This window comes from Pygocentrus nattereri, chromosome 1 (assembly GCF_015220715.1).
Source record: "Pygocentrus nattereri isolate fPygNat1 chromosome 1, fPygNat1.pri, whole genome shotgun sequence".
Classification (NCBI taxonomy): Eukaryota; Metazoa; Chordata; class Actinopteri; order Characiformes; family Serrasalmidae; genus Pygocentrus; species Pygocentrus nattereri.
The window spans coordinates 10,213,087-10,240,488 of NC_051211.1; the positions used below are offsets into that span (position 1 = coordinate 10,213,087).

The 27,402-nt window shown below is 43.1% G+C and overlaps 1 protein-coding gene across 1 annotated transcript in view; it reads right to left on the reverse strand.

Moving 5' to 3' along the window:
* The window catches only part of notch3 (notch receptor 3), a 39,763-nt gene extending 15,850 nt beyond the window's left edge, over window positions 1–23,913 (reverse strand). Inside the window, exons 1-10 of the mRNA XM_017701544.2 lie at window positions 23,616–23,913; window positions 21,622–21,688; window positions 9,185–9,327; window positions 8,130–8,465; window positions 6,461–6,583; window positions 5,573–5,806; window positions 5,339–5,494; window positions 4,787–4,972; window positions 2,319–2,432; window positions 639–752 (exon numbers count right to left, since the gene is read on the reverse strand). Coding sequence (XP_017557033.1) covers window positions 639–752; window positions 2,319–2,432; window positions 4,787–4,972; window positions 5,339–5,494; window positions 5,573–5,806; window positions 6,461–6,583; window positions 8,130–8,465; window positions 9,185–9,327; window positions 21,622–21,688; window positions 23,616–23,676 — 1,534 coding nt within the window. The 5' untranslated portion in view covers window positions 23,677–23,913. The remainder of the gene's footprint in view (window positions 1–638; window positions 753–2,318; window positions 2,433–4,786; window positions 4,973–5,338; window positions 5,495–5,572; window positions 5,807–6,460; window positions 6,584–8,129; window positions 8,466–9,184; window positions 9,328–21,621; window positions 21,689–23,615) is intronic.
* Window positions 23,914–27,402: the final 3,489 nt, after the last annotated feature.

The following is a 27,402-nucleotide window of genomic DNA, read 5'->3' on the forward strand; positions in this document are numbered from 1 at the left end:
GGTGTAAATCTCTGACTTCACAACGATTCGATTATGTAATGATTTAACGCTTCATGGAATCACCAATTTCACCACCTTGGTTATGGTTAGATTATTTTTATATGATTTTGAGTCATGTTTAAAAAAAAAAAAAAACACTCTATGGAAAGAAAATATGAAAATATGATTGGAGCAACTATTTACACCAGGGCTGCCCAAAGTGAGGCCTGCATGCTGAAGTTGGCCCTACAGGATATTCACTTTAAGCTACATAAATAAAAATTTTTTAATAAAATTATCTTTAAGTATTTAGCAATAAAATGTAGTACTTTTGAAAACCACCCTACCATCTTCATTTACATATTGATACATCTTCTTGGCCCTTTGATTCCCCAAAGCAAAAAGTTTGGGCACTCAAATGTACAGAGTAGAGAAATACAGTATATATATATATATATATATATATATATATATATATATATATATATATATATATATATACAGAATACTAAGAAAGCTTGTTTTTAGATTTGTACATTAGAAAATAACCTGAGGATTTTATTTTGGCCAAAACATCAGCTCACCACCTACAGACTGACGTATCGCTGCATTTTTCACAATACAAGAACGCAAGTATACATGTACAAACGTTGGCCTACCTTCAGCACAGCGGCACTCGTAGCCATTGGGTCGGTCGATGCACTTGGCTCCGTTCTGGCAGGGTGTGCTGGCGCACTCATCAATGTCGATTTGACACATGGTGCCAGTAAAGCCTGGGACAGGCAAACACAGAGGGCAGGGGTCACACCGAGGCAGCAAAGGGTCACTGTGCTCAGCTACAGAGGGCAGAGGTGTCCGGCCTAGGTTTCGCCTATGTGTACAGAGCTTGGGCCACAGGCACTAATCAAGCTGTGACCAGTTAAAGTGGTTAACAAAGTCTGCATTTGGTTAATCCCTTAGACTCTAAGAAGCAACTAGTGCTTCAAGTCCTGATTCTCATAACTATGTATTACTTTCACAACAGCAGTTACTGAATAAATCATAGCAGTTACTTACAAGAACACCACTTTAAACTTAGCTAGCATATGGTCAACTACCAAAAGCAACAATCTTGACACAGAAAACTCGCAGACTCAAAAGACATATGGGGAATTTTGCATTTGTCCACTGACTTTTATCATAAATGTGCTTGACATCAGCAGGTTTTCTGTTCAGGGAACCACATTAAAATGAATCAACCACATACAACAATGACTGCACAGCAGGCCTAACATTTAAAGTCAATAGAGACTGTCCAAAAACAGTAATGTGGATTTCTCTGACTGCATACTGTTTGCTTCTGAGAATTCTCCATAACATGTTTATACCCGGCTGAATAAGTTCAGGCCCACATCCTTAAATATTTAGCCTAATCTAGAACGACCTGGGAGGACTTTTTCTTGATTGTTTTTAAATGAATTATTAAGGCAGAACACCAACTACACTTGGTTCCATCCTCTTTCTCTTGGCCATGTAGACAACAAAACTAACTAAAATGAATGGGTGGGATTTACGCACTGCCAAAGAAATAGTAAAACATGCCAGCTATGGCAATTAGCCATTCAACAAGTACTTTGTTTGTAGTTGGCACATATTTCTGCAGTGTCTTTCCCTACAACTCTGTGGATATGCAGTGGTTTGCGCAGAGCTTTTAATTACTGCCTGGCATGCGTAGGCTGGGAAAACGTGCATTGGGGCGAAGTAAGAGCAATGTATAGGCAGGGGCCCCCATGGAAAATGCCCATTTCTGCTTGGACAGAATGCAGCATGTTGATTAACAGTGTTGTGATGGGATCTTGTGTGACGATGCTTGGGGCAGAAGGTTAGAGGTGGGGGGAGAGCACACTGGAATTGTTTTCTCCAAGCACCAGAAAAGCCCCCCCATCCTATTGCACTCCTAGCACAAGCTCTGCCGACTCAATAGCTAGATGGGGGGTTTTTTGGGGGGGGATGTCTGCCCCAGATGTAAATTGCAGACCAGGAAAAGAATCTCATTAGCAGGACTGCTGTTACCCCCCCATCCGGCTAAACCATGCTGCACTATGGATGAGTGGGGGATGGTTGGGGGGGGCACAATGGTGCCTTTGTCCTGGCACGCAGCCCTGCTGCCCCCAAAGGCCCGGCTCTTATGAGTAATTACACAGAGCATCAGACCGGCAGCAGAAGCAGCACCAGTCTAATATTAATTGACTTCAACATTCCACAAGTGGTCTTGCACTCTTGACAATGAATTTGGACAATCTCCTGAGTTCGCTGAGTGGATGCTGGCTGCATGCCGGTTAACAGAGACAGTCTCCTACCTGGCTGGCAGGTGCAGGTAAAGCCGTTGACGAGGTCTCTGCAGATACCGTCGTTTACACAGGGGTTGCTCTCACACTCATCTATGTCCACCTCACAGTGTGTGCCCATGTAGCCTGAGCAACAAAGACACATATAAATACTCTTGTCAGACACAGAGCAGCAATGACAGTGTATCTAACACATCAAGGAACTACTGTAGACTTAATTTCCTCACTCATACTTATATAACTTACATCACAAGTAACGTAAAAATAAGGTAAGCTTTAAGATTCATAACTGAATAAAAAGCTTGCTGTTTAATGGGTTAACCCTTTAGAAGTTGCAGTTATCACTTATGACAAAAGCATGTTGGAATTTGATATCGATTACTTCTCTACTTATAGCCCATTCAAGCAAATGAGGAAATTCTGTTCAAAGATTTTATACTTTCATTTAAAATTGTATGAGGCCATAGAATCGTTTTCATGAACAACTTGCACTCTCACACATTAACAATGTCTTAGCAACCATTAGGTGGAGAAATGTAACCTACTGAGGCAGAACTCATGAACTGGGAGTCTGGCACACAACACTGATGTGCCAGTGTTCTAAGCGCTTAATTCATAAAAATAAAATCACAATTAAATATTTTCCACAAATTGTGCAGTTCTAACACCACATAAGTAAAACATTAATGTTTCATTATTAATATTATTTTCTCATTGTTATTTTTCTGGCATTTGAACACAGCTGTTATATCTACATTGTGTGAAAATTTCATGATGAATGGACCAACAGAAATAGTCCAATATGCTATGACATAAAATCTCTTCATGTTAACTTGCATTAGAAATAAAAATGCTTTTCCTTCTCCTGTACATCTACCATTTTGGAGATATGGATAAGATGGTCTTGTTTTACGGAAAGAAAAGGGACCCTCCACATTTATGCTAAGTTTCGTCTGTGTAGTATTGAAAAACACAGAAAACGGCAGAAACTAAGACACCCACTAAGATGACCGTGATTACTCTAGACTGAGGGTTAAAGTAGACTACATACTAACCTGGCCCTTTAGACCAGCTCAGGGGTCTTCTCACAATGCAAGAGGCCCGAAGAACAGCCTACACTACAAATTCATGTCTCAGAGGTTATGGATAATGGTTCTATATGTACACACTGGGGCCTCTTCTTTGAGCGGAACTTCTACTCCCTACTGTCTGTGACATGACCCCAGAGTACTATAGACATGTCTCAATGGAGCACTAGCATGTCCCATAAACAGCAGCTCATACTGCTACCCCATTCAAATATGGATGGTGGCAGCAGCGTAATGGAATCAGAACTAAACCAGCCAGGCCCACTGTAGCCGACGACGATGAGGATGGAGAGGAAGAGGTGTCTGTGGAAATGAAAGGGATTTTGGCAGGGGGGGTGGGGGTGGGGGTTGGGGAAAAGCGCTGGGAAAAAGTTTGCTCTCTCTCTCTCTGTGCGAGGGGCACAGAGAGGAGCACAGAGGGGCCCTATTGTTGCTGTCCATTCCCACCACTCCACTGCTCATTATCATGCATCACACACTCCTCCCCCCACCTCTCTCTCTCGCTCTCTCTCCTTCTCTCTCTCTCTGCTAACCCTATACACCTCACACTCCCAGCCCTCATTTGCATAGACCCCGAGACCCTGGCATGCATGTAAGTGCCGGGTTCGAAACTTTTGAGAGTCTGTGTGTGTCTGTAAGTGCGTGTGTGCTGGAGACAAGAAAAGCACTGGGCTGTTGCTTGATGCTGCTGAGATGCCAGTGGTGGCTCAAACATATGGCTAGCCCCCACCCCTCGCTAAATGAGTGAGGTAACAGATTTATAGGCTAAGCATTACTTGTTGCTCCCTCAGCAAATCTAGGGATGCACAGACATGGGAACTGTGGGTCACTGATTATACCTGATACCTGCCAATACATATACTTTTATAAAGTGTAGAAATAAGGATGAGATCAGCCTGGATTTGCATTATGATTGCTGATATTTTAGCACAGTAGTCTAACACTGCCTAAACATTCTTGTCTTACAGACTACAGTTTTTACGACTATATTCCAATCTCTCCTTATCCCTCAGTATTGCACATGCTGTTCTGTTACTGTGCCTTTAAAACTGATTCAAGATAAATGAGCTCTGCTCTGATTGGCTATTCTTTATTGTGTTTCATTCAAAAAGCACTCAAAGCTGAAACACAGCTTAGAACTTAAATATAAATAGATGGGGCTAAACTGCTATAGGCTGAATCGGAGAATATATGCAAAAGAGTTGGTTCTCATGAAATCACAGAAACAGTTCATTCAAAACAGGCTGCTTAGTTTCCATATATGGAATGGGGAGTGAATGAATCCTGAACAAGACTTAACTATTACTCCTTTACATATAATATTATCTCCTAGTATTATAACCAGGGTTTTCTGGTGTGTAGCATGCTGGTGGCTGTGAGTTTGGGCTGTACCAGGCATGCAGATGCAGGTGAACTCTCCGATGCGGTCCAGGCAGGTAGCGTCGTTCTGGCAGGGCATAGAGAGGCACTCATTTATGTCAATCTCACAGCGAGGTCCTGTGTAGCCCCGACCGCACTGGCACTGAAATGAACCCTCTGTGTTAACACACTTCCCGAAATGTTCACATGGGTTCGCACCTAACAGAGAGAGACAAGAACACAGAGAGAGAGAGAGAGAGAGAGAGAGAGAGAGAGAGAGAGAGAGAGAATGTTTAGCAACAGCTTAACACATTTGGTGTCCCAAAAGAGCTGTTTCCATGCTGTCAAGATTGTTTCCTTTGCTTGTGTTTAAACTGCCAACTACTAGTAAGCTTGTAACTTGGCTTATGGCCTTTAGTATCCTCAAAATCTGCCCAGAAAGCCCTGAATTCTGTTTCCAGCTTTGACCAAGAATTTTTGTTTAACCTGGCTGTAAGTTACAGCCAGTGAAAGAATGGGAGACAAAGTGAAAAGACAGGCAGAGAGGAGAGACATCCAGCATTGGTGTAAATGTTGTAAATGTACCGATAGAGCACTCGTCCATGTCCTGGTTGCAAGCTCCCCCAATGAAGCCGGCGGGACAGGTGCAGATGGCCCGGCCATTCAGCGGGTTGGTATCACACACTGCACCTTCGTTGCAGGGATTACTGACGCACGCGTCATCCAGGTGACACAGCAGACCTGCAGATACACAGTGTATCAGAAAAAAAATGATAGGAAAAAGAGGGCCTGTCTGAGCAGAGAGGAGAGAGATAGTACCAGTCTTGCCAACAGGACACTCGCAGTAGAAGGAGGCCACGCGGTCGTGGCAGGTTGCTCCATTAAAGCATACGGCAGTGGCACAGTCGTCGATGTTCTCGCTGCAGTCGTCACCCGTCCAGCCGTTAACACAGACGCATGTGTGACCGCCAATGGTATTGAAGCACGTGCCACCATTGTGGCAGGCGTTGGGCTGCATAAGGCACTCATTTACATCCTCGGCACAGTACTGACCTGAGAAAACACGCAGTTCTGTACTTGTCACAACTCATTACACACACGGAACTGAAAGAAAAAGTGAAAAATCTAATGTAATCTAATTCTAAATTTCAGGGATAAATATACTATGTGTTATAAATATGTTATAAATGTTTTTACATACATGATGTACTTTTGCTTGTGTTGATACATAAAAGTATGTCAAAGTTTTAGATCTAAGAACTTCTCCCCTTTTTAAATGCACAATTAAATGGTTAAGATGCATAAGTCATTTGGAGTAATGTGATGTGATATGCTATGTTCTAGAGAAACTTACTGGCTCAGAATGGTTCACATCAATGATTGAGAGGAAGGAGATATCTAAAGGGTTTAATGTCTATAAAAGCTACCTCAGATAAAGCTTTTACACAAAATGCTAAGCAGTTTATTGGTTTGAGACAAAGTTTTGGCATAAATAATATTTTTAAACATATTCACAGAGAGACGAACATGCAGGGCATTCTAAGGTAAAATAGTCCATACAGAAATTTATTTTTGAATTGATCTAAATTTGAACATTTTCAACAGTACATATAAAAATGTAGGTTCCCCGGACATTTTAAATTGCACATTTCTGGATTAGATGTTTCACCAAGCTACCACTTTAACCTTGTGTTAAAGGTCATATACCTGTCCACTCAGGTGGGCACTGGCAGTTGTAAGTGTTGACTCCATCCACACAAGTCCCTCCGTTCATGCACTTGTGGCCAGGACAGTCATCCACATTTATCTCACAGTTAAGGCCCCCAAAACCTGCAAGAGATAAAATAGCTGTAGCTCAGTGGTGCGAGAAACAGGGGTACTAACATCATCCGCTCCAAATGGCCAACACACGCTTCATAACTCTCCCTCACTTGCACTCTCTACGAGCAGCACTAGCAAGCAGGAGTTAATAAAAGGTCCAGTGGGTGTTGGAGTGTTTACATGTTCTCCTGGAGGTTCCCACAGTAGCCAGAGCGAACCCTCCTGCGCCGGGGCCACCCTCCCTGCCGGGTTTGCTTGTTTTACATTCGCTCACAGTTTCAATGACTTCCTCTCTGGTGAGAGCTATTTCCTGTCCCAATCCCCAGAGGCAAAGCAAGAGGGTCACAAAGTAAATTCCTCCTTGATACTGAGCAGCCTCGCTCTCTCTCTCCCTCTCTTTTATTCTCTTTTATTCCCTCTCCTCCCCTCCACTCTCTAAGCTATTTATAGCAGGCAGCAGTTTGACCTATAGCAGGCCTATAGCAGCACCACTAGCCTGGGAAAGCCTGCAGCATGCAGCAGAGGAAGTGAGCCCTGAGCCTCAAGGAGGACGCACATACGGGAGTGTGGGAATATGACTGTGGGAGTGTATGTGTGTTAGGAATGGGGATTTTAACCATTTACCTGTACTTTAACAGCATTTAAACAGAATGTTTTATATAGTTTTGAACAAAACAAATGAAAAAATGGATAACCTTCATTTTCTATTGCAGTTTAACATTTATTAGTTTATACAATTAGCAAAAGAGGTGATTTAAAGGGGAATTTCAGTTTTTCTAAAGTTCTGCATAATTAAACAGTTAAGATACAAGTCATGCAGAGTGATTCCATGTGAAATGCTCTGTGTGAGAGAAAGTTCTCAAGTCAGAATTGTTTACAGTGGTGGTGAGAGGAACCAGATGCCTCAAGGGTTTAATGCCTGTAAAAGCTCCATCACAGAACATTTTATATGAAATGGCTATCTAAATGCTTTAAGGCAACGTAGACCCCAAAGAAATACTATTCTTTCATTATCAACATTACATGTAACAACTTAAAGACAGCACATAATTAACAACTATACTTGCACTGTAGCCGACCGCCAGGTCATATCACCACCATTGCAGAGTGCCAAGGTGGCAAGTTTCTCTAAATTGAACCATTTTCACAGCAAACCACTCTGAATGACATTGTTTACATCTCACCTATTGAATAATGAAGACATTTTGAAAACTCAGTGGAATTCCCCTTCAACACACGACTAGTTTTACAGAACAACTTCGACTTGTACATATTTATCATTTTTGTTGGATATAGTTCCACTATTTCTTATATTTTTTTTATTTTAAACTACACATGCATTACTCAAACACTCAATTCATAATTCAATAACAAGCCTGCAGTTAAAGGACCACTGATACAAGTAGTTATCTACAATATTCACAATATTAAACAATATTTACAATATTAAACAAATATTAAGGTATAAATAAATAAATAAAAAGTTAGGATTTCCGTAACATTCAAATAATCACGCTTATCCCCTGTGTGTGTGTGTGTGTTTGTCTGTATGTACCTGGCAGGCAGGCACATTCATAGGTGTGTTCTCCGGTCTGGTGGCAGGTTCCCCCATTAAGGCACTGTGATGGGGCGCAGGGCTGAGTGGGCACCTCACACGTGCGCCCGCTGTAGCCCACCATGCACTCGCAGCGGAAGGAGCCGTGTGTGTTAATGCAGATTCCACCGTTAAGGCACTTGCCAGGCTTGCGGCACTCGTCGATGTCGGTGCGGCAGTTTTTTCCTTGGTAGCCTGGAGGACACGAGCAGTTGTAGTGGTTGTTCCAGTTAGTGCAGCGGGCACCGTTGGCACATGGGCTGGTGGCACAAGCATCAATCAGAGAGCAGTTTTGACCTACAAACACAGAAGAAGACAGAAAGTTAGCATTAATATAAACCAAAAGGAACTGTGAGATATAACAAGATAGAGAGGGACATTAAAGTATCTCCTTATACAAATGCCCATATGTGGGTTGGACTGATCTTTTTCACAGTTTATTTTTTTAAATGTGACTCTACTGATACTTTTTTGGACTATTTTAACTCACAAATTCTCAGAAAAACTAAATGTTGTAATACATATTGCTTATCATAAGAATGTCAAGTATTGTGATGTCATATGTTTTCCCATGTAGCCCTCCCCTATTAGTTTCACAATAAATAACCTTTACATTTTTTAGTATATGTAGAATACTTTGCAGTAGTTACTGAATAATACACTTTAAGCTTAATACCTGAATAATAGATTCATAACTGAATAATAAGCCTAGAGTTTCTCTTATTGTATTACTGTATTATTCTTGCTTAAAGCAAATGATGTCTTAGCATAAAATACAATAAATTCAAAATAAAATCAAATTGACAAATTCCCCCCTTAGCCCAAATGTAGTTGATCAGACAAGACATGTTAGGCACCTTGTTAGTTGTGGCTGAAGGCCTCCATTACTAGTTAGCTACATGAGACTCCAGCACATAATTCAGAGTCTAAGTGTGTCTTTTCTGGCCCACTACAATTGTAGTAATGGTAAATTCAAGTTTACTTTTAAACCTACAGCTTCTTTTGATTAGGCTTACCTCTGAAGCCCCTCTGGCACACACAGGTGAACTGTGGGACACCATTGGCCACCTGGCTTTTGCAGGCGGCTCCATTAAGGCACGGGGAGCGGTGACATGGATCCAGGTGCTGACACAGCTGTCCGATAAACCCTGGTCGACACCTGTGGAGCACCAACCAATCAGAGCATTAGAAACACAGAACACAGGTGTAAAGCACCAGGAGCGAAACAGCTCAGCACCTAACACCCAGGGACAATCCTGCTGTGATCTGACTCACATACTGCCAACACAAGCGCACAAACCACAATTCAGTCTTTATACTAACAGCGCTTTAGCTAGTTGATATTAGGACAAACACAAACACACACACACACACACACACACACACACAGACAAATGTAAAATTTCATGCTCCAGGACAGATGTAACCTATCTTCCGCTCTCCACTGAAACAGACAAGCCCACTCTCCAAATTCCCCCAATATTCCCAGCTGCATCATTTCACTCTGTCTGTGCCAGTCCACATTCCACCATCGTTACACTTTCTAAGCGCCATAGCCAAGGCTTGCCTCCGCACTCAAAGACAAGCCTGAAAACAACAGGATTTACCTACAGCAGTTTATACAACTAGGACCGAATGTACAGTACAAAACTTTAATTGTTCAATATAAAAAAAGAGGTCATTCAAAAACTCAAAAGACTACATAGTACATTCTATAGAGTCGATGCAATGTTGGTCAAACTGCTTTGTGATTCATTTGCAGTGGTTCCTTCCTGTCTTGATTCTATGCCTTTCATCCAGGTTGTATATTATCTTGATGGATGGTTGAGTGTGACCTGAAACTGCTTGGGTGAGATAACACACAAGCAGCCTTTTGGGTTTTAAAGGTCGTCTCTCGGGGGCCAGAGCCGGAGCCTTTGGTCCGCTGGGCTTGAGAGGCCAGTGTTTGAGGGGTAACCCTACACCCAGCCAGGGAGCCACACGATGGGCCACATCAAACGGGCTGTTTGAAGCTGATGACAAGGCCTGGGATGGCTGTTCTCTCTCTCTTTTCACTGTAAACCAAACCCCTGGGCAGAGACAAACAATTGCTTTTCCTCTGCCTCTCTGTTATGGGACAGACACTTTTTACACTGAGCTATCTCGTCCTTTATTGCGTTCTTTTGTGAGCCGCCGCTCCTCCCCTGAACTCATTAAATAGGTTTTTGCGCTCTAAAGAACTATGTGGTGGCCTGGCTCCAGAGGGCGCAGTTACTAGTCACTAGTGAAAGACCGCTGGCCTGGGAAGCGCACAGTTCGCTGGCCCGCTTCATCAAAATAAGGACTACTCTGAACCGTGGCAACAGTTTTTTTCCCCTCCCCACCAAGACAATGGACAGAAAAAGAGGCCCCAGCACTCAGCATGGAGGACGAAAAATGTCCTGTTTACTGAAAAACTGGAAATGAATTCTAGAACCAAGATGACTACCACATACGAGCTCATCCTATACAAAAGAAGCTATCAAAAAAGTTTCAGATGGCCTGATTATATTCACACAGTAAAAAAATCATATTGACACAATTTTTAGTCTAAATCAACCAAGACACGTTTTGTGGTGCCACAAAAAATGTGAGACTATTCCTAACAAATGAAACAAATCCTGGATGCTTATACCACACCGACTAGCATATTAAATGGCCTGCCTAAATCATTATTTGCTGGCCTAAAACTAACAGATGTACTCATATGGTTTCTGACACTCATGCATACCTTTATCTGTAAAATAGACTAAATACATTCAGGGAAGGGTGAAATCCATTAATTAGTTGTTTTTTTTATTCTTTTACTATCAGATTATACAGTCTAGCTCAGGCCGACATGCAGTGTCCAGCTCCAGTCATACTGACAGTAGGAAGAGTTCTTGTTGAGTTACCAGGGCTACTCCTCGCCCCCTGGAGCACTGCACTGCCTTCCTTATGAAACCTCTCACACGCTGGGAGGTCAAATGTCAGAGGTCAGCAGTCTGATTGTAATGATAATGTTTCACGAGGGAGAGGAGCTGAGGGTGGGGTATGGGCGTCTGTTTCAGGCGGAATGTCTTTGGAAAACCGAGGGCGGGGGTTTAGGGGTTGGGGGGTGGGGGTGGGACAGACTAGGGTCCGGTACGGAGGGAATGTCATGTCATACTTCCTGTAATCCTCCGTCTCCTGCTCTGAAAACACTCGCCCTCTCTCCGAATCCCAGATCCCCGTCACCATGGCAACCTCACAGACGAGCAAGCAAGGCCTGACACACCACCAATCAGACGCTACCCTCCGTCCCCTTGGCTATTTGTCATGGCTTGGCGGGGTTTATTTAGAGGCAAATTAACTATGTCTGGAATTTCGGATGTCACTGAAAAAATTAAACCAGGGGCCTCGGCACAGAGAGGTTTGGTGGTATGGAGGGGGATCTGTGTCAGGGTTTTCACAGCTAGGACGCAGTCTGACACTCTTCGAAACGTGCTCATTGGCTATTTAAAACGCTGAAGAAAGCTTCATGCCAGTCAGAATTCCTTAGAACTAATTTCTTTCTTAGAGACTGCACAATACCAATATTCTCCAACAGACATTTAAACCTTGAGTACTGGTCAATACTGATACTGATCTGGTCATTTTTACTTTTGAAACTTAACTAAACTTTAAAATAAGCTATTTTAACTGGCAAAGGCTGTCATATCGAAACTGCTCACACACTTTGCTACCCCAGAGAAAGAAATTCAGATCTTAATGACCTGACATCACACAATGAGAGGGAGTGCTATTTCAGGGTGGATTTGTTACAGGTTTGCTTCATATCGATTCACCTTTTTTCCCTAACCTGGCGCCATCTCTAGCTTTTCTGCTTTAGCTCTCAGTGCGCTCAGAGTTACTAGCCACCTTAAGGATCTGGTATGAACACAAGGAGAATGTGCGCACATGTCTGACAGAGAGACATGGTGGAATGTGTGAAAGGACCTAACCTTATCTCCCATCTAGGGAAATTTGTTGAGTTATTTTCCTGCTATAAAATTACAAGACATTGTACTACGATCAAGACAAATATGTTTTGGAACAAGCAGCTGGGGCTGGAGTGCTGAACAGTTGCAGTGGGAATTTCTAACAGTTAATAGACTATGAGGAATTGCTGGATATGCTGACAAGAGCAATTTCAACACAGCACATTGAGAAAAAGCCCCAGAAATGCAAACATGTTTTAATGCATGTGTGTGGATGCAAGCTTGTATGGATGTACGTGGGTGTATCGGTGTTGGTGTCTGGATTGTGAAAAGCCCTTGGCGAATGTGTGCACGTGAACTTGAAAATATTGGTCAGGCAGTCTCAGGAGGGAGGACAGGAAAGGAAAGGTTATTTGTCCTCACATGGGGCACAGCAGCCAAAACACACATTCTTTTGTCTGGGCCTTGGCCGTTCCTATCATTCTATTTCTCCAACATACAGCCAAGAAGTCTATCAGCACTTTCTGTGAGGCAAACAATTCTCCAGTATTCTAGCCTTAATGAAATGCCTTTACACATTTATACAAGACGAGTGACCTTTCACCCAAGTGGAGCAAAGCAGAGATGCACAATGGTATCATTACTGTAATAGTGTCGGCAGATAATTCTTTAAACTGTTTACATTATTGGCACTGGACAAATTTGGATTTGACCAGATATTTGACGACATACTTACTTGAAGAAGCTTAACATTTAGGTATTGCTGGGTCACCACATTATTTTCATTTGATTAATTTTACTGCATTTGTAAGTACTAATGGGCAATATGACAATATTTCATGCTACTGTGAATACATTTTTGCAGTGTGTCACAACATGGTTTTCTGAGCAGTATGTGAATACTGTCAGTACATAAAAGAGCAATTAACAGTTGGATATTTCATTACAAAGCATAATTACTACTGGTTTTCTGTATTTAGTGTCTCTGGCAGGTCGGCCCACAGAGCAACAAGTAACCGAAAGCTTTTTCGGAAGAAGACGCTTGTATATTTGTGGTTTTGCGCAGGTGCGAGACGTTACGCAACGTGGGCGGGATGACTGATTCTGAGCCTTGACCTCTGACCCCAGAGGAAGAGCAGGGGCAGCGGAGAGCGAGGCTGGAGTGTGTGCTGAGACGCTAATCCCGGCACGTCACAACACTTCTGAAGGCTCGCGCCAGCTGCAGCTCGCCGCTCCACATCTGTCCACATCTGTCAGCACAGCCTCAGCTGGCCACCTCTGGTGGGGCTTATGGGCCAAACAATGGTGCTATTCTGCCTCCGAGATGAGCTTCAACACACATACACACACAGGCATGCTCCTGAAACAATGCCATGCACGTGAGCGTGCCAATATGCCCCAACACACTTCTCATAGTAATATTTGGTCTGTCAATAAAAGCAGGTTAACATAGAAGTCTGATGGTTCAGGCTATCTCAGAAGTGAGGAGAAGGCAAACAACTTCAGGCACTGATGCAAAGAAAACCAAACACAACCACAGCAACTCCCATGCACACGCTCTTGCTCAATGCACAGACTCAAACTCACACTGGGTCTTATTTGTCAAATGTTTTGAGAGCAAGAGTGCTGCTCCGGGATCAGTTTATGCCTTTGCAGTCCTTCTATCTGTATTCATATGGTCCAAACTGATCCAGCATCAGCACTCTTCATCCAAAAATTCGATAAATAGTGGTCAAAAAGACTTACAAACCCGATATGCTCCTCTGGAGGTTCTAGGGGACAAGACGACTCACTAGAGAAATGGAAGTTCACTAAGAAAGCACAAAACATTTTAGAGTAAGAGAAAGCTGCATTTAACTTTATAAATTCTGAAAACATATTGTACAGTGATCTATAATAAAAAATATTCCATAGCATATACACTGTAAGGCTAAAAATCATCCATAAAGCACACCTTAAGAATTTCATGGGAGACCTTTAGCGATGCTGACCGAACGATATGTGTATATGTGAACCTCATCGTCTTCGCTTGTTATTGGAACCTGACGCCGTTTTTCCTGTTCTGGAGGTCACTGTGGGCAGGTAATCGAACACTGCTATCCCACACAATCGTGAGGTCACGGCACCTGCAGAGGAGAGGCACAAAAAAGCCGCCTCATCCTGAAAGGAGCCCGGCATGGTCAGTCATGGTCCATCAGCTGCCGAACATGGGAGAATTCCCAACGGAAGGATTCCACTCCCCCCATGTATTTTCGAGACATGCTTCCCACACCAAGGTGAAAAACAATAGGTGCACGTTCCTCAGGGCAGGCTCCTCAATCTAAGGAATCTGTTGCAAAAGAAAGCTGTTTGGCACTGGATTTTGGGTCACAATCTATTGTTGTCAAGGAAACTGGATATGTTTTTCTTATCTTATGTCTTAACTTGCACCATGAAAATATGAGTTGGGGGGCCCACTTTAGGGGAAGGGAGGGAATTGAAATAAAAGAAAAACCCTTACAAAACCAGGTCTGTGGCAATGTCTGGCACACACAGTGCAACCCCCACTGTCCAAAGCTCCACAAGTGGGGAGCAACTCCATTCCTTTGTAAAGCGTCCATACTGACACCACACTGCCAACAAGAGCCTGCAACCCTCCCTTCCCCCACCTCCCCCCCTTTTCTCAGAGAGGAACCAAAGTGGGGGTAGGGGAGCATTTTGTGGCCCAAATAAAAGAGCTAAAGTAGTCAGAACCCCATTGTGTGAGAAGGGAGAGGGGAGGGGGGCAGTGACCCAAACAGCCAGGCTTTTAGGCCCGTTCTTATACGGACCAACAGGCTTCAGCTGTAGCCTGGCAACAGTAACCCATGGCTGAGGAGAGAGAGAGAGAGAGAGAAGAGGGGGCTCATGAGACAGGGTTCCATAAGGACAGTTTCAGGACTTTCACAAGAATTTCCTCCTTCGTGCCTGGCTGCAGCAGACATTGCAGTTGAAACTGAAACGTGAAAATTAAATACATCTTTTGCCAAAGAAAAGTCCAAAGTTTGCATATAACAATGGGTCTTTTGTGCACAGTGTGTCTATTGATATGAGAAGGAGCTGCTTTTTTCCATCCATGGCATGATCTCCAACGAACCATTACGAACATAGTTACCTCCTCCACAGGACATTCTAAACAACCAGCCTCCTTTCTTCTTAACAGCAAAACAGAGACATTTGCTGGTCTATTTGCTAGACCTCTTCTCCTATTCTTCTAAGTTGCACTGCCATACCATTATCTCAGTTCTAGAGATTAGACCGAGAGTGGAAGGGAGTGGTTTTGCAGTTTAATGTGATAATAGTCTATGATAGCAGATCTGGCAAACCTAACAGCTGAATGTACAACCAGAGTCTCACAGGAAAAGTTCCTGTAAGAGAACAAAGATCTCTACTAGAGCTTGCGTTGCGGTGTTTTTGATCACATTTGGTTGAGCAATGTAACGAAAGAGACAAAAAGAAGGTTGGAATCTCTGCTATTGCTAACAAGCCAACCATAACCACATTGCATGCACCCTGGAGTCGAGGTCTTCCAAAGCATTCTTCAATGTGTTTGACCACAGAACCCCACCCCACCACCTAAACTGAACCAGATCCTTGGGATCTCAGAGAGATGGACTGGTCTCTGCTACAGACCTGAAGAAAGATATGCTCCTACTCTCAATTAAGCCTGAAAAAAGCAGTCTATAAAACCACCCAATGAATCATTTTTTCACAACCGCAATGCAATGTTTCTTTTCCATTTCTCTCACCACGATTTTTTTCATCATTACCTATTGTTTAGTTTCCCTCTGAATCTAAATGTTTACTTGTACATACACAAAGAGATATGGAAAAATCAGCTGAAAGAACTCTTGTTCCAGTGAAAACAGCTTAGGTTTTTATATGTGAAACTCATATCACTGCTGTAAGAACAAACCTTGTACATCTAAAAACGGTAACTTTACAGGAGCAGGAAAAAAACCTACTTTACTTTTAATGTAAATCAATGGAACCAGTAGTCTATTCACCATGGAATTTACAAACAATGTAAAGGGCAATAGGCATTTTCAAATTATGTCAAAAAATTAAAAACATGGCAAAAATGGAGACACAAGGTTTTGTTCTGACAGCAGTGACATACTGCATAAAAGGATGCTTTTTAAATCCTGCCAACCTTCACATAAGGTAAAAGAGAAAAGTCCAAGGCTCAATATGTTACACATTGATACTCATTTTAAAGGCAGGGCAAAGCAGTTGTAAGCATGTGCCACAGTGCTGACCTGCTATAACATGGGCTTATCAACTACGCTGCTACCTATAAACTACTCATGAGGGCTGAGGCTCCTCCTTTTATCTCCTTCACCATCGGGTAAGCACCAAAACAAAGAGGATCACGTTGTGAATCTCAACTGCAGTGCACTCTCACAGGGACACCATGGGATGGACACACAGGCCATTTTTAAATCAGTAGTTTCCCAGTTTTCATTTGCTCAAGGGGTAGCCTTGGGTTACTGACATCCACAGTGATTCTAAGGCAACACAGCAGGCGTGCCAGCCTCATACAAAAACCTGCTTTGCCTCTGAGTCGGTGGGACATCATATAGTGTCTGAATGAAGCCTGAAATGAGCGAAAGTGTGAGAGTGGTTTGTAAGTTGTCTTCATCTTCCCTGATGGACAGGATGTAAGTGAAACGAAGGGGTCAGAGGGAGTCATCACTTCCTGTTACAGGGCCTGGGAACCGTGGCTAACTGTTTACTGCCACCGCACTCCAACTCAAACCTAGTCTAAGGACCAGTCCAATCAGAGCCCAGAGATCCAGGCGGTCTCCAAAGCTTATACTAGATCAGATAACTCAAGACATTCACCGCAGACCCCAGTCATTCTCAGTAACGAACGTAGACCGGTAACCTAGTTTCAAAGTCAACCCAACAAGCCCGTATCAAATCGGACTCAGCTGACTTTATTGTTCAAAGCATTCCTTGCATGGCCACCGGGCTGAATGCACTTCAGCCGAGGACAATGCTTGCAACAGAGGGAGAGGGGGAATCTTATGAAACATTCCACTCAAATCCAACATAAGAGGGCCAGGAAGAGAAATCACCATCGCTTAGGTAAATGAAATCAGAGCTCGCATAAACTGAGACAGTGGTACTCTCTTTCAAAGTGGACAACATAAGCAAAAATGAAAGTATGAGTTGGGTAAGCAAGTAATAACACCTGTTAGACTTAGTAAGTAAGCAATAATTGCATCAATGACTGTACTGTTCACTCTGACCACATTCATCATTTCTTAAGACAGAGTGAACTCAAAGGTCATTTAAACACTCACAATTTATAGTACTAACTGCTACTGAGGTCACAGTGATGCCAACAGTAACACACAAAGAGCTCCACTGTATCTTTCCAAACTCTTTGCTTATTCATCTCCATCTTGTGGGACATGCTTTCATCTAAAGACGACCACCAAGACTTGGACAGTGACACCAACCAAGGAAACGAGCTTCCACATCTCTTGACTGAGTGTCTGTGTGGAGCCCCACGCACCGCCAGCTCTGTTCCTCCAGAAGCCTGTCTGTCTCAGCATGGGGCAGCAGGCCACTCAAAGGCAGCACCTGGCCCTCCACTCCCCCCTTTGTGAAAGTCTGACTTCACTGGATTACCATCACAACATACACCAGCTGCTGTCCCCTGCACCCCAGCTCAACCTCCCCCCAACATACATCCCCAGCCTACCCCCACCGCTTCATTCCTCCAGCTGGAGCCTCTCTGAATGACACCCTCACAATCTGCCTAATTATCTCTCTGCTTCAGCTGAGGCTTTATACCACAGTGGGCCGAGCACTTGCCTGTGCACACTCTCCACGCGGGGGTGGGATGAGATCAGAGGCCCTGCCGCGGCCACTCCAAAAGGACTTCCTGACTCTTCACCTAGAGACGCGTTCCTAGACTCTCTACCAATAAGTGCGCTGTCATCCTTTGTGTCTCGGATATCTCGAAAAGACCGTGACGAACCATACCAGCAGTACAGCAATGCTTCTGAGGACTATCCAGGTCCTACTGATGTGACTGACCACTTGTAGAGTGGAGTCATTATTGCATCCAATCCCAAACAAGTAAAAAAAAAACAACTTCTCATCGGGATTGATGATGCAAGACACTAAGTTTGATGAGACTCAACTATCTGAGGTAATGCCTATCCACTTAGGAGTGTTGTACATATTAACCCCACAGCTGCTCACATATGTATGACTATGCGCCATTGTGAGCAGCCACTCATGGGAGTCAGTTAGAGAGGGATTACTCCTGTAATCTGTCAGGGACTACACTGGCCACTAAAGCTCTCCAAGCAGAGCACCATGAAGTGAGAACGGAGACATAAAGTGAACCTGGGAGTGGTATTTTCATAAAATGCCTCAGAAAGAACCTGTTAGGCTGAGGACCAACAAAGCAGCCAATACTGTGATAACTAGGGCAGTCACAATGGCCGTCCCAGGGGCCATGTTCGCAAAATATTAAGGTCACTTGAGAGCAATGGTGCTGGAAGGAAGGAACAGAAATGTGACGTCGCTCAACCTACGGAGAGGGCAAGCCTACGTAAGAATGTACCATAACCTAAAAAAGACCACAATGAGTCTTTCAAAATTTCAAGGTGCTGTTGGTTCCTCCTGCTTGTGCCCGATTTCAATCTTCACTGCTGTTTGCTAAAGCTACCTTTATCCACTCCTTTTCTCTGTTTTTCCGTCACTCTCATTTGCCCTTTCTTCTCTCACAATCCCCCACTGCGGTGCCAGGTTACAGGTTGGTATCTGGAAGAATAAAAGGTTCTTTTTTCTGCTGTTTTGGAGCTCTTGTTACGTCCAGTTCCCTGGGGAAGGAGGGGTGTGGTGGAGCGGGATTGCTGGACCCCGAGCTAGCGCAATGGCTGACCGGTTGGACCACTCTGCTGCGGGCGAGGCTTTTGGTATGGTCATGTTACCGCGTTGTGTGGCATGACATTTACTGTCCCCTTTCTTCTGGAAGTTCTTGTGCTTTCGCTTAAAGAAACAGCCCCTCTACTTGTCCTGGACCAGCTGCACCGATTACGCACAAAACTACCCCGCATGCCCTGTTGCACTGCACACACAATATAAATTAGTTCGTCCACCTTACAAACTATCAAAGACTTACAGAAACACAGTTCAACAGAGTTATTGGCTTACATATCCTGTGAGGCAACCCACATGCCCAATGACATTACGAAGCCGGAATACAGATGTACTTAGTGTGTCATAAGACTTAAGTATGAGGGAGCAGGCCGGGCAGGAAACGGGACAAAGCAGGGCAGGTCCATAAACTCTGTTAAATATTTACCTACACACTGTTCTAATACCACTCAGCCTGATGTGTGATGCGTAATGATTAAAAGGCACAGTTGGCCATTCACATTCCATACTCGTATCCCTGTGTAGTTTGTTTTCCTCAGTCATAACTTTTTTTCATTTGCACCAAGGTTCATAAAACAATAAACAAAATCTTTTATCCTTGGCTATCTGCCATTCTTTTATCCAGATATCTTTGCCTCTTTTAAGGAAAAATATGGGTGCACAATCCCCTTTGTGTTTCACAAACAATCACCTGCCTCTCAGGTGTGATCCTGCATAACATTACAGGGTTTGGATCCATACCAGGAGCTGATTCTTAGTGAGTTGGTCAGTAACCAGGTATTAACTCTTCGCCTGAGGACATAACATTCACCACTAACAAAAGCCTGAATTTACAGGGATGTGAAATGCCTTGAGGGATGAAAGACAAAGGCAAGCAAACAGGGTACAGATCAACATGAACTAACACCCTTACAGTATGCCTGCTGGTCTCAACTCTAGAATAGAAACACTGTGTGAACACAAAGTTGCGGGACACCAAAACAACAAGATAATAGCTTGTCTCTTGTTATATGTGGAAAGCAGAAACTGGGATGCTCCACCACAGCCATTCTCTAGACTCAGATTGGCACGCATACTTCTCCGCAGAACACGTTAGGATAAAGAGCAGGACAGGATAAAATTTGCTCAAAGTTCACACTATATGGGAATATAGGAAAGTATAGAAAAGGGATATAGGAACAGTGTGCTGTTGGCAACATTCAAAAGTTTTCACAAGCATATCTATCAGTGCCATTACTGATACATAAACGTTTACAAAACTTACTTTGAAAATAGGACTAGACCACCTGTTTTAGTGTGATAGAGAAATATAACACTCATTTGAATTGAGTAAAAATGCAGTAAAATCAATACAATGCAGAACAATCACCTAAATGTTCAGCTCAAATCTAAACTGTCCAATGATAATACATTTTAAGCAATTACATAGTGACACTGATACTGACTCTGATATAATGGTGCATCTCTAATAAAAAGCAATAAAGAGCTCTGAGGTTTAGTGGGGTGAATAGATGCAGTGTGCGCAGCCTTCATTCAGCATATGTTGTTTTAGGTAAAGAAGTGGTCAGGCACTATAGACTAATAACAGTGACCAGAAGTGGCCTAGAGGGGAAAATCTTGCATTAATGGCAAAAAAAATAAATAAATCACAAAATGTCACAACCCATTGACTTCCACAGATTATGGTCACTGGAGAGGAGAAACTATACCTTCCCAAAAAGGCAATAAAGAGTTTTTTGGTTTGAACAACAGCCTAATAGCCATGGCCTGGCATTATACTTAGCCACAGAGAATGTTTCCCACGTACTCATGCCTACCAGAGGGGAAAAAAAAATAATCACCATGAATGAAGGCTAGGGTGCACACACACACACACACACACACACACACACACACACACACACACACACACACAAAATCCAAATCAGGCGGGAAACTTAAAACAACAGCCCCAGGCTTTCATGTGATAACAATCACTCTGCATTAGCATACAGAGTGAAGACAAAGGCCGTAGAAACAGGCAACACCAAAAGTCCATAACACTCCTTGGACTGTCCAGCAAGCTGCATAGTTTTGCAATGAGCGGTTTATTACAATTTTTTTTCTAATTCAATAAATTTAAGCAGCTGAAATCTCAAAGACAGGTGCAACTGGACCATGTGTCATCCCAGCAGACATGCGAAGACTTGAGCAACATTATTGCTCATTTCGCCTGGCAACCCATTCAGGCTCTCAGACCGAGCAGCTCAAAGCCACACAGCACGTTCACTCTAAACAACGGGGAAAGAAGGCCTTCGCCAAGAGAAGAAAAACACTGCAAAAGAAAAGTGATAACCGTTGCCTTGTTTTTGGCTACATTCCAGATCCTTTCTCCATGAGGTGCAGCTGCAACACCTAACACAATGTGACACTTAGAAGCAAGGCGAAACAACAACAGCAATCTTCAGTCTCTCAGCAAGCGGTGGAGAGAAGGAATTCCCACGCAACTGCCTGGTTCAAACGTTCTGGCACGAGCTCTGGGGATTAAGTGACGAAAATGAAAAAAACATGCTGTAGAATCACAACTGAGCACTTACATGCATCTTGAGTCTATGCACATTCCTCCATTCTCACATGGTCTGTATGTGTCCACACAGCGCAGGCCTGCAGGGGAGAGAACAGCCACTTCACATACATTGCAGGAGAAAACTTTCAAAAGTGGGATGCTTATTACACTGAGTGTCAGTTTCCCACACAGGGATTAAGCCTAAGTCCTGGACTACATAGCATTCTGAAAGGAGATTCTCCACCGAGTCCAGAACTAGGCTTAATGCCGGTCACTTATAAGCTACTTTGTATCAGACAGTGCAAAACGTAATTCATTGAATTCACTTCATTCAAATGTGAACATCACTTGTGCATTAATGTAAGCCTGCTGCTTTTAGTAATAACTGTGTTGATGCAGCATATTTTATACATGTGGAATTAGCGCATGCATTCAAATCACACACATTCAATGCATCGATTTCATTGTCTTTCCCAGCTTTGGGATTCTTCACACTCTTTCCCAACCACAGTGGGATACGTTCATGTTTGCCCAGCTGAGAGCTCAAATAATAAAGCCTTATCTGTGCAAATGTAGGTGCGATCGCTAAATATGTGGCGAGCTCCCATTCAGACTCCTTCACAGATTTGTTAGAAATGGGTCGGATTTCTGATTGAAATCTCATTTAGTAAAATGAGTTTCAGTGTCCATGCACTTTTTTTATTTTTCAGCCCTGAACACAGTGTCCATGCGTTCTCACAACTACAGCTGACTTACCATCAGCAGGAGCAGGGTTTAAATGGGAAAAGAAGTGAAATCTGCCCCTAAAAGTGGCCTACATCTTTGGTCTAAGTGGACCAAACTGCCCAGTTTTGCAACAAGTGATCTGAGCCGAATTGATCTTAAAAAGCGTCTTGTAAGTGGTATTGCCCACATTCTGGGCCCATCCCCCATAGCTCTGTGATACAAAGTTCAATTGTTAATAGCTCTTTGTTGGTAGAAGGAGGGGGGCAAAGTTATGGCTCATCACCCCACTCACTCCACACAGAGGAATCCCACCGCAGACCTCCAAAAAAAACTTCAGTTCATGCATGAAATGAGTGAAAATGGGAGAAAATAGCATGGTATTGATATATGGTGATATAGAAAAATGTAATATAACAATATTTTAAAAAAAAAGTTTTCACAATACACGATATATCACGATACATATTTGTCTGACATCTGATAAGTTGGAAAAGACACAGCATTACAATGCTTTATATTCACACTGAGCTGCAACTAAACAGGACTTGTGCTGTCTTTGCATTCAAACGTGCAGCTGGGGAGTTTTACTGAAGCACTTACGATACCCACGAAAAACATACTGCTATGTAATGTATCACGATAACGATAAATGCTGCCACATCGCCCAGCCCTAAATGATACAATGAAATCCTCACTTGCTCATCCCAGCCTGAGCCTTGTAACTGCCTCCAACTACGAGCTGCAGTTTCTTTCTCACGGTTCATCTACTCACACTGAGGCTGAAGAACAGGAGCCTGGACTAAACCATGAGCAGCAGCTTTAGAGCACATTTAGCCCAAATGAGCTCCACTGTGACAAAAACAGTGCACAATAACACACAAAGCGGCTTTTTTGTATTTGAACTTTCTCCTCAGCCTCGCTGCTGACAGAAACGAGTTAAGGCTCACTTCAGCCCAGCAGCCGGTTTGCGTCTCGTTCATTTCCAGCCTGAACACCATCTACCCAGAATAACACTGGACCGATGGGTTAGAGCCGGTGGCATTAAGTCTGGGCATGTCCTCAGACACCGAGAAAGCTAAATACACCGCGACAACGATGCTCAAGGTTCGACTTTTCCCGTTCCACCTTAAATGGCACAGCAGTTAAATGGAACCGCCACCGTTACAAGTAACTGCTGCACCACTTAAGGTGGAACGGGAAAGTTCGTCCGCTCTCCTCAGGCTGCACGAGCAGGTTGCCCGCACAAATAAACAAAACAACAGCAAAGCCTTAAAATGAGCAAGAAAGCGACGAGCTTACCTTCACAATTCTGTACGAAACTTAAAACAGTCAGGAATATCCAAATACTGTAATTCCCCATTTTCTGTGGAAATGTTGCTCCTCTTCTGAAGCGTTAGCAATAATACATCCTTTTAAAAAAACGACACAAAAGGCTGAAGGTCCGAGGAATCACATTAAGCCTCATAAAATTCGCGCGAGGGACGTTTTTCTTTCTCGTTTTGTTCGCAGACGCTTCGCAGACTCTCGCGGCTCCAGCTCCGCACTGTCCTCAGCAGCTCGGACGCGGCTGCACAGCGACTCCTCAACGCTCCACAAACTTTGGGGAAACTTTCTCCTCCGCTGAGCTTCAGGTCCGAGTCGAGCGCCGCCGCGGTGTCACTCCGCCCCTTTCTCATGCCTCACCACTGCGAATCCCTCCGCCCGAACAGATAGTGCGCACGCCGTACGCCTGGGAGTGAGATTCCGTGGTCACGAGGGCGGTCGTTCACTACTTCAATCTACTCCCTCGCACTTACGCTCTTGACGTTTTTATGAATCTGTACTTTTCTGAGTGCTGTGGAGATTTTGCTCGTGGTGATAGCGTGTTTGTGAGGGATCTTCTTTTTATTCACTTCATTTGAGTTCTTTCTTCTTCTTCTTTCTTTTTTAGAGGGTTTAATCTTATTGTTTACAATATCTGTTGCGTTGGTCTTCTCATCTCTCATTTAGGAACTTTTAGAGAAAAACATTTAGACAAAAAATGGGATTTAAACGTCCTGTGCTAATGCTGTGTGTACTGTGGTGCTCAGTGAGATGTTCTGGAGCTGTTTTTTTTAATCATTTATTGAATTGAAGTTAAGTCTTCATTTAATTGAAGTAACAAATATTTTAGCTAAGCATGGTATTAGTCTACTTCAAGCACTCTTTTCATGGCAGCGAATCGGGGGAATATTAGCCTACATGTTCTCAAAGAGCTCAGCATTTTTACATGTATATCATTGTCGGAGCAAAACCTTGTATCTCCATTTTTGATGTTTTTCACTTCTTGACATCATTTAAAAGTACCTGTTGTTCTTTACATTGTACGTAAATTTCAGGAGGAGTGGACTGAGATAAATGACCCAGAATGACTTGGGAAAAAAGTCTGGTTCCATTGACGTACATTAAAAGTAAAGTAAGTTTTTTCCTTCTCCTGTAAAGTTCTCATTTTGGAGATATGAGGTTTTGTTCCGACAGCAGCGATATGTATGTATTTTTCGTAGTCCATACAAAAAACCAAGGCCTTTATCCACAAAGCTTCTTTTTCTTCTCACTCTTCTCCCTTTTTTAGGTGCTGTAAAGAACCACTTTCAAAGAGGTTCTGTATAAAGCCATATACAACACACTGTCAGGCAGTCTGGAGAACCATTTTACCAGGCAAAGAATCATTTAAGCATGAAATGGTTCAATTTTTAGTTTAAAATAGAACCATTGCCTTTACTCAAGTACTCTTGAAGACCCATCTGTATTAAGTGATCAGTAAAGGTATAGTAAATAAGGGAGAAATCTGATCTCAGATCACCACTGTAACTCTGAGGAACTTCACAAATTACGGAAGAACCAAAACAAACCAAGCGTCCCTTAGCAACGGACTTTTTGGTGGAGTGTCTGATGTAAAACTTCATAATACATGGGCCTATTAATAGAGCAAGAGTGCTTGTCTTGATTGACAGTCTATTTAGCTCTGACTTGACCTGTAAATTCCAAGAAGACACGCCGTACTTGTGTTTTCTGCTGCAATTCAATCTTTCTGTTTCTTGGGAATGGGTCGTTTGGCGCTGCGTTGCTGCTTTGTCTTTCAAAACCTGTCCATATTAAAACCATTTCATCCGAGTCATCCTAGAGGGCATGCGATCAAAAAAAAGGCCTGGACGAATGAAACTTAAGCTTTTCTCGGTTCTGTTTGTGTTGCTGTTTACGTTGTATAAGAATACGAATTGTGTCTGCGGGACGGAAGCGAGCGCAGACATTTCCCCCCCTCATCTCTCTGCGGCCTGCCCTGTCCCGCTGTACTCTTTCTCCACCGTGTATAGAGCCTCGGTTGTTCTGTGGCACAGAGCAGAGCTGCTCGCTTGCAGAGACAATGACGGCCATTTGAATGAGAAAGGGCCTGCTGCATTATGACACAGTTTCCCTCCACAGGAGGTAGAGGAGAAGGGTGGGGGGAAGCATACTGACATGTGGGGACATGGTCTACCCCCTTTACCCACCCACCACCAGCCCTCATCAGTCCTTGAATAAATTAACGGCGAGGAAAGGACAGTGAACTTAACAAGCCCAGTTTGAGAGAAGTTCGTTACCGAGAGTGATGTCATGTTTTCAGGAGATTGAAAGGCTTGTTGCATTCACCAAGCACCTGGAGCCTTTGGCCCACTGTCGGAGCATTGTTTACAGCGTAGTTGTAGGCCAAGAACCTGGATAGTGAATAAGCACAGGTTACTACCGTCTACAGACATTACACAGTTAATAAACACAATGGCATGTTTAAGAGCTCTTTGCACTAAATAGCAGAAGCATTCACAAGCAAAGCTCTGTCCTTCATTACTGCTTCTCACCCGCCAAGACTACTTCTTCAGCACAGTCGATTAGAAACACAAGTCACACAAATCAATTTTAGGATTTTGCTGAACGGGATCACAATGGAAAAATGGGATGTTCTAGATCAACGTGGTTTTATAAGAATAAAACTGATTCCAACAGTGATACCCTGATACGTCCAAACATGGATTTCGCTGTTGCGTCTAGCAACAATGAAGTCCACAAAGGAACCGCAAGAAATCAAAGCTTCTTGTATTTCATCTCTTTCGTTCGATTTAAAGGGCCCCTATCATGAATGAAAAATCCTGTAGTATGTAAACAAAGTAAAAGCTTCAAAATGGACCATTCATGCTCCAGTCCATACAGGCTATATAGCTGCTTGCAAAGGTTTGAGCACCCCCAGTCAAATTACAAGTGAAAATAAGTTAACACATCATCTACAGGGAGCAAACTTATATATGGCATTCTTCTGCAAATGTTAATGCAAAATTTCTATTTTCAAACTTTTGCAAATGACTATGTGAACAATAAGCTACAAAAGGAGCCCATTTCAGCTTATTGTCTTTGTGATGTACATACATCTGTCTCAAACGATTTATCATAGCCCTTGCTTCACCTGCTTTCCCCCTTTTCTGTATTTTACCATTTTATAGTAATGATAAAAGCTTATTCTCTGTGGTCATTGTTTGCTATCTGGTGAGTCTTGGTTCCTCTCAATGTTTCTTCCTCTTGTTTTTATGGAGTCGCCATTGGCGACACTCATGGAGGCTCAGACCCAGATTTTTCTGTAAAGCTGCTTTGTGACAACACCTGTTGTAAAAATAGCTGCATAAATAAACTTTGACTTGACTATTTAGCTGTTTAGCTTCACCCATTCAGGTTGAATTTATCAGCTTGGGTTGCTTTCTGGATGAGGCGCAATAAGAACAGAGATCAATTTACATACAGAGTCTTAAAGTCACAGTAAAGAGAATTTGAAAACTGGTTGGGTTATATAAGCCACACATTTTCCCTGAAATACAAGAAAAATGAAGGATATGGGCCGTTTAAACAACTAGTTTAACTATGGCCATACAGTAGGCTGTGCATACTCCCTCATTTGGGATATATGAACTGTTATTCCTGCTAGAAGCAACAGATGGGATGTTTCTCCATGGTCGTGGTTTGGAGTGTTGTTGTTGTTGTTTTTGTTGTGTCTGCTTATGAGGTTAATTCATGCAGCGCACCCACGCTCACTGCTGTAAAGCGG